At 37.1% G+C, this 8,295-nt stretch overlaps 1 protein-coding gene across 1 annotated transcript in view; it reads left to right on the top strand.

The window, feature by feature from the left end:
• The window catches only part of LOC101350701 (olfactory receptor 13C8-like), a 12,441-nt gene extending 4,884 nt beyond the window's left edge, over nt 1-7,557 (top strand). The window contains exons 2-3 of the mRNA XM_023727332.1: nt 4,755-4,802; nt 6,862-7,557. Coding sequence (XP_023583100.1) covers nt 4,755-4,802; nt 6,862-7,545 — 732 coding nt within the window. The 3' untranslated portion in view covers nt 7,546-7,557. The remainder of the gene's footprint in view (nt 1-4,754; nt 4,803-6,861) is intronic.
• The last annotated feature ends 738 nt before the right edge of the window (nt 7,558-8,295 follow it).

Below are 8,295 nucleotides of genomic sequence, written 5' to 3'. Positions count from 1 at the left end.
GCTTCCATGGGTGTTGATTGTGGATCCAAGTAAAATGAAATCCTTGACAACTTCAACCTTTTCTCCATTTATCATGATGTTTCTTATTGGTCCAGTAGTGAGGATTTTTGTTTTCTTTATGTTGAGTTGTAATCCATACTGAAGGCTGTGGTCTTTGGTCTTCACCAGGAAGTGCTTCAAGTCCTCTTAACTTTCAGCAAGCAAGGTTGTGTCATCTGCATAATGCAGGTTGTTAATTAATGAGTCTTCCTCCAATCCTGATGCTGAGTTCTTCTTCATATAGTCCATCTTCTCAGATTATTTGCTCAGCATACAGATTGAATATACTGATACAGATAAATACAGTAAGGTTTTGGGTCATCACCGACATGGTCCACTCTTAAGGCAACTCCAGCATACTTCAGTAATTACCTAATTATACAGATTTGTAAGAACACCCTCATACTTACACTACTTCTAATCTTTCTATTCTTTTGTTCAAGCATCTCTAGTGGTTACAGTATAGACTCTAGTACCACACTGTCTAAATTTGAATCTCAGTTCCTACCACTTACAAACTATATAATCTTGGTCAAGAAACTTAACTTTTTTGTTTCTCAGCTACCCAACCTGTAAAATAAAGATAATAATGGCACCTATCTCATAAGATTGCAATAAGGATTATATAAATTATGTGAAATACACAGAAAATGCCCACCACTCAGTAGGTGTTAGCTATGATTTTTTGGCATTAAACGGCAGATGATCAAGTAATATAACACTACATTTGAAATCAACTAAAGAAGAAATGGAACCCTAGTGGCACAGTGGTTAGGAGCTCAGCTGCTAACCAGCAGGTTGCCAGTTCAAACCCACCAGCTGCTCTTTGGAAATCCTATGGGGCAGTTCTACTCTGTAGTACAAGGTCACTATCAGTCAGAACTGACTTGACAGTAACAGGTTTTGGTTTTTTTTTTTAAAGAAGAAATATGTAGGAGATTAAGGTGAAACCACCAATTTGAAAAAGTAGGTTTGTCTGGCAAAGCTTTGATAGACAAATTTTGACAAAGGAGGATGCATTTCTGTGACAAATTATTGGTTTGGATGCAAGCCCTTGGTACTGTCAAGAGGAATTGTTTTTGATAAAAGGATATATTCTGTTCCATATGCTCCAACTCTGAGTTACGTTTAGAGAGAAAATAAAGCTCAGTTTTATGCTTCTACTGGCATTTAACAGTCAATTTAAATTGCTTACATTCAACCTTTTCAAAATATTACAACTTTCGAGTAATACAGACTCAACATTTGTATAATAGGAATAATTGTACTAATTCACGGTAGTGTTCTGAGAATGCCATTAGGTATTTGAAAGCACTGAACCCTGGTGGCGCAGTGGTTAAGCACTTGGCTGCTAACTGAAAGGCTGGCGGTTTGAACCCACCAGCCCTCTGCAGGAGAAAGATGTGGCAGTCTGCTTCTATAAAGATTACAACCTTGGAAACCCCACTCTGTCCTGTAGGGTCGCAATGAGTCGGAATCGACTTGATGGCAACGGGTGTGTGATGTATGTAAATGATGGCAATTTATGCTATTAATAATGGAAAGCTTTTCAGATAATTTCAAAAAAAGAAAAACAATGTTCATTAAAAAATTTTCAGTTTGCATCTTAAAATCTTCAAATATTATGATAACGTAGATGGCAATATTTGTCTCTCGAGTTGCACTACAACAAGAATATACCAATTATATGATATAATTGTGTCTACGGGACTTTCTCCCTGGAGTTTTGGAAAGTTCCTAATCCTCCATGTTTATGTTCCTGACTTTAATTTGTTGCAATATTGGACGTTTTCCCTCTACCCCTACCCCATCCACCCCACAAAAAAGTTTAAGTTGCATTGCTGTGTTAATGGCTGGCCCTTTGGAGGGTGTTTCTAGAGTTCAAATGGAGAAGGCCCATGAATAAAGGCTCACGGACCTAAGAGAACACTTTTCATCTTTTTTTTTCTGAGACTGAATAAGAAACTTGGCCTGAAAGTCAGAATATTTTCAACAGCCTCACCTATCAGTTTTACCTGAGGAATAATCTACTGGTAAGTGGAAACTTGAAGAAAATAATTACACCATCCCACTTGCTCTAATTTTCATTAATATCCGCCCCCCCCCCGATTTATCCTGTACATGATTGTATAAAATGGAGAGTATTTCTTGAGGTAAAGCAAAGCAGCTCTTAAGGAAGAAAGATGACCTCAAATCAAGGATAGGAAAGCCATTTCTCAGGCCAGAGATACATAAATTCCATCTTCTGTTTTGGTAAATACTGTTTTTCAAATTATGGACAAAATATCATTTTGTATGTTTTAACTGGATATATCTAACCTTTTCATCTGTCAACTTTTCATCACTTAGTGAGATTAGAGCTTTGCATTATATTTTAGTCCATTGTCTGGGTAATTTTCATAATAAAGCTTGTAGGCAGGCATCGATCTCATTTAAATAAGAGAAAAAAGGAAGTTCTGAGTTGCAAATCTAGGGACCAAACTCAGTGATTTTTTCCAGTGTCACACCTGCCTCTTCAAAAAATACTTGTTCCATATTCCCTCCCTGTAGATAGAATGAGAAAATTAAGATTTTTCAGCCTGGTGCTCCAACCTACAGACATCAATGCAAAATAGGTGTATTATCTCTCATTTTCTTCAGTAGCTAAGCAATTTGAAGACTATTATTGGACCTATAATCTATTGAAAAAAATAATCCTCTGTCCCAAATGCATGGCACTGCAATACATTTTTTTACTATCACCAGCAGTTGCTATGACCATTATTTGAAAACGATGAAAAGATTTTTAAAATAGCTGAGATATCACATTATCTGTACAGTTGTTTAAAATAATTATTGAATTCAAATTAATTAAGACAAAAAGTATGATTCCTTTATCTAACTCTGTTAACATGAGTGAACATAAACCACCTCTTCCATTATCCTTTTGAAAACCCCTCAACCCAGGACCGTTTGTGATCAATACTTCTTTATCCTAGTGCCCTAGTTCCACAGTGAACTCTGACAGTATTATTTATGGTGTTCAGTCAAAAGTCTACCAGAGGCTGACAGAGATCTTCCAGGAAAAATTTAAAAAATCTGAGCATCTCTTCCATTTAGTCCTGCTTTGTGCTAAGTGCTTTCATTAGTACCAGAAATGCTGCTCATTGGCTCAAGTCTGTGGTTATCATATTCTCAATGTGTCTGTCATTCTGCTTGGGTTTAATTGTCCAGTCAAGTCCTTATCTTCTTTCTGACTGTCACTAAAACCAATAAGATTTACACAGCACACATTTCCCTGTCTGAGATAATACAGTGTTTTAAAAGAGTGTGAGCTTTAGTCAGTCAACACTCACTTCTTACACACAATTCACTAGGCACACCCACAACACACCAAACCCACTGTTGTTGAGTAGATTCTGACTCACAGAGATCCTGTACGACAGAGTAGAACTGCCCCATAGTGTTTCCAAGGCTGTGAATCTGTATGGAAGCAGACTGTCACATCTTTCTCCCACAGAACAGCTGGTGGGTTCAAACCACCAAGCTTTGGTTAGCAGATGAGTGCTTTAACCACTGCACCACTAGGGCTCCTTATTAGGCACACAACACCCAGCAAATCATTTACCTTCTCTCAGCATTGCTTTCCTTGTTTCTAAAATGAAAGGGCAATAGCTTATGACAATTCCCTTTAAGCTTTAAAATTATAAAATCATATGAAAAGAGAACATCAAATTGTTTGACAAATGCGGAATTACCTGTATGAACGACTATCCTTTGGCTTTGAGGAAAATAAGATGTAATAACAATTCCATTCATTCCCACTGCTTCCTCACCACTAACCCCCGTAATATTGCCTTGTATACACTAGGCTATTGCTATATATTAAATGAGTGAATAAATGGACATTTGAATATTACATTTACTTGCAAATTGCTTTCAAAGCATCATATCATCTTAACTGGATACTCTTATAAAATCTATGAAGAAGCTATTGGTAACTTTATAGATGAGGAAACCTAGACTCTGAAGTGTAGTGCAGTCCTAGGTCGCTTTCCTAGTATGTGAGAGATTTAGCACGTGGACGTGGGTTGTGTAAGACCCACTGGTTGGGTCTCATACTCTTTTAATTAAAGGTAATTCGATCCAAGGACTACGATTGTAAGGATGGCGAAGGACCGGGCAGTGTTTCGTTCTGTCGTACATAGGATCACTATGAGTCGGAACCGACTTGATGGCACCTAACAACAACAACAGACCCAAGGAAGATGCAAATGCGCTTTATGTTCCTACTGTGTACCATAAACCTAGCCTATGTGATTACAGTTAAACTCAGATCACACTGATGAGCCTCTGTTAACTCCAAAACGTAAGTGAGGACACAGAGCTAAGAGAAGCTAGACATTCAGCATAATGTCACAGAGTTCATAAGAGATGCAGTTGAGATTTTTTTTTTTTTTTTTTGGTCTCATGTACATATGACTACAAATTTTTTATAATGTTCAGTACACCTTGGGACCTCTGGAGGGAACCTGAGGAGAAAATGCCAGAACAAACTAGTATTTCTAGAAGTGTTGGCAGGGAGCTCTTAAAAAATAAAAAATAAAAAAAGGCATGAATAGCAGTTTCTTAAGGGTTAGGTTCCCAGCTTGTGATCAAGCCTGTTAACAGGGATGTTTCTTTCTTTTCCTCTGGTTTTCTGCCCTTCATACTCATAAAGAAGTTGAAAAACACAGGCTGAATGCGCAGTTGATGTAACAACTTTGATTAGTTTAATAACTAAAGCAATCAGTTAAGACCTGGCTGGGGAGGACCCCAACAGAGATTTGGTCTTCACTTCCAATGAAGCTAGGTACACTTTGCTTTTCACTGACTGTTGCAGGACAGAGTTGAAAACCTAGCGGAAATGGGAGGATTGTCTTTTTTTGCCATGGGAAATGAGACTTAATGATACTAATCTGACCTAAAATTAAGTAGATCAAATGTGGCTTATTCCAAAAGAAGATGAATTTTTAGTCAAGTTCACTACAAGCCAAAGAAGGTAAAATGATTGCACTGAAAAACAGTGATTTCAGATCTACAAAGCACAGATTGCTGTGCTGAATCCTTTAGAACAGTTGAATATGGGTGAGAAAAGTGCATAATCCTAAAGAGTACCTCTATATTATCCTCCTTCAGTGTTTTAGTTTCTAATATCCCCTAGTCAAAACTCCAAATGTTCCCAATTTTGGCAGAACAAATTATAATTTCTTAACACCCCATTTAATATATCTTACTGACCAGCTAACTTCTCTTTCTCCTTTTTTTCTAACTAAAAAAAAAAAAGTTCCTATTGAGTAGATTTCAATTCATAGTGACCTCATGAGTGTCAGAGTAGAACTGTGCTCCACAGGATTTTCGATGGCTGATTTTTTGGAAGTAGATCACCAGGGCTTTCTTTCGAGGCACCTCTGAATGGACTCAAACTTCCAACTTTTCAGTTAGCAGCAGAGTGAGTTAACCGTTTGGACCACCCAGGGAATCCTCCTTTTTTAAGACTACTGCCCTTCTATACGTTGTTTGCTCAGCTAGCTGCCCTGCTGATGCATTTTGGCCTCAGCTCATTACCTCAGAGTATTTCTCCTCAGCTCATCAAAGTCAAATTCAACTGACATGATGAAATCTTGTCCTGCTGGTGTGTTAGATGGTCTCCCCTTCTTTGAAGTAAGTCTGATAATACTTATTCTGAAAGTCTGAATAAAACATGTGTAGTGATTCAGAGATTTCAACAGGGAAAACTGGCTGGCTTCCTACCTACAGATCTTACCACATAGCACTGTGCTGGTGCTTTTACCAAGGGGCTCATTCTGACCTTAACCTCACAGACTTAAAATGATGTCCTAAAACAAGAACAGGCTGGGTCTCACTCAAGTCAGTGCAAATTAATTTGGTGAAGTTCAATTCATAATCTTTGTATAAAGTACTCTTTTTTCTTGACTTCTGTAATATCATTCTGTCCTGATTTTTTCTCCTGTCTTTGATCACATCTTAGCGTTTTCTTGTAAAAATTGACTGTGCAATTTGTGTACTTTTATTCTCCCATATAAATTTTAGTATAAGGATTCACATTCCTAAAAGAAAAAAAAAGAAAGAAAAAGAAAAAAAAAACCAATGGATTTAATTGAATATATAGGCTAATTTGGAGAAAATCACTTCCTTATTATGTTTTTATCCCATTTATTAACATGTTATACCCTTTCAATTACTGAAATATTCTGTTATGCCCTTTATTATACTTTTAAAATTATTTCTGTAGAGGTCTTATGCATGTTTTGTTGGGATAAATCCCAAACGCTTTATATTTTTTGCTATCATTTCTATTATATTTATTTCTATTCTGTTTTCTGATCATTTATTGCTAATACAGAGACAAATACTGATATTTTCCATTGCTCTCACGATCAGCAATCTCACTAATTTTTCTCATCAAGTTTTATAATCATTGTATTCTCTATTACAACTCTGACATCTTCTTGTCTTACAGTTTTGACCAGGACTGCTAAATCTGTGTTAAACAGTATCTGTAAGAGTGAGTATCCTTATCTTGTTGCAGATCTTAAGGAGAACGTGTAAACTTTGTCCATTAACTATGAGTAAATAATAATTTGCTATAGGCTTTTGGTATATGGTTTTCTTACAAGCTTAGGAAGTTACCTTCTATTTGTGAACTTCAGGTCATTTATATAAAGCTTATGAACTGAACTTCACCAAATTCACTTTTTGTATCTATTGAAATACTTTTTTTTTCCTTCAGTCTATTCATGTCATGATTTACTGGTGAAGTTTACTGAATTTTTAAGGTAGGAAAAACTATCCTTCTCAGGGTGCATGGTGCAAATGTTTCTCTCCTTTGCCATGGGGGTCACAGAGTGTGTGCTCCTAGGCATGATGGCACTTGACCGCTATGTTGCCATCTGCTACCCACTAAGATACCCTGTCATCATGAGCAAGGGCGCCTATGTGCCCATGGCAGCTGGGTCCTGGGTCACTGGGCTTGCTGACTCAGTGGTGCAGACATCTCTTGCAATGCAGTTACCATTCTGTGCTAATAATGTCATTAGCCATTTTGTCTGTGAAATTCTGGCTGTCCTGAAACTGGCCTCTGCTGATATTTCAATCAATGTGATCAGCATGGCCGGGTCAAATCTAATTGTTCTGGTTATTCCATTGCTAGTAATTTCCATCTCTTATATTTTTATTGTTGCCACTATTTTGAGGATCCCTTCTACAGAAGGAAAACGGAAGGCCTTCTCCACCTGTTCAGCCCATCTGACAGTGGTGATTATATTCTATGGAACCATCTTCTTCATGTACACAAAGCCCAAGTCTAAAAATTTTTTTGGTACAGATAATCAAGACATCATTGAGGCCCTCATCTCCCTCTTCTATGAAGTGATGACTCCCATGCTCAATCCCCTCATCTATAGTCTAAGAAACAAGCTCTGCATTCTAATACTTATATTAAAAACAACAATAAGAACACAATAATAGTTTATATATTGATTGACTACTATGTGCCAGCTATATTTCTAAGTTCCTTTATTCATAACAACCCAAAGAAGTAGGGACTACTGTTGTATGAGATAGTAACTTTGATGTCATTAAACTATTGTCTCTCAGTGTCAAACTCACTTTTCTATGCTGTGTTTTGTGAGCTAGAGTTGGGACACTGAAAATCACATTTCTCCTATATCAGGTGGCTTTGCCAAAATAGGATCTAGAGGAAGAATGGAAAGTTGGATGAAGATAAGGGACTGGCCCCTCTCTATTTGCTTCTAGTTCCCGTCAGCATCGTCCCAGCTATGGCTCTTCAGAACGGCAGCAGCTGCTTAGCTTCTTCTAGTGTTGGTTTTAGCTTGCTTTTTTTTTTCCTATACTCCAGGACCAATAGCCTACCAGTTCCACCTATTTAGAGGTTTGAATGTATCACGTGGGTTTTATTTCTGGGAAATTAATAGTCTAATCAAGTCTTTATCTTGCAATGTCTTTAAAAGCAGTAAGATGTATACAATTCTCTCCTTAAGAAATGTAGTGAATCAGGTAAAGTATGGGAAATATAGTTGGTCAGACTATCATTTCCATACACAATTAAACAGCGGAAGGTACTGGGAAGACATCTGACTTTCTTCCGCAGTTGTTTTGTTTCTAAAATGTAGATTATAACAGCCTTTTTAGTTTACTTTGAAATGGCATAATCAACATCATCATATAACCATATGAAAAGAGAATACTGAGTAG

The sequence above is a fragment of the Trichechus manatus genome, unplaced genomic scaffold (genome assembly GCF_000243295.1).
Source record: "Trichechus manatus latirostris isolate Lorelei unplaced genomic scaffold, TriManLat1.0 scaffold00016, whole genome shotgun sequence".
Lineage (NCBI taxonomy): Eukaryota > Metazoa > Chordata > Mammalia > Sirenia > Trichechidae > Trichechus > Trichechus manatus.
Note: the sequence above shows the minus strand (reverse complement) of the source record. Positions and strands in the feature narration are given on the sequence as shown.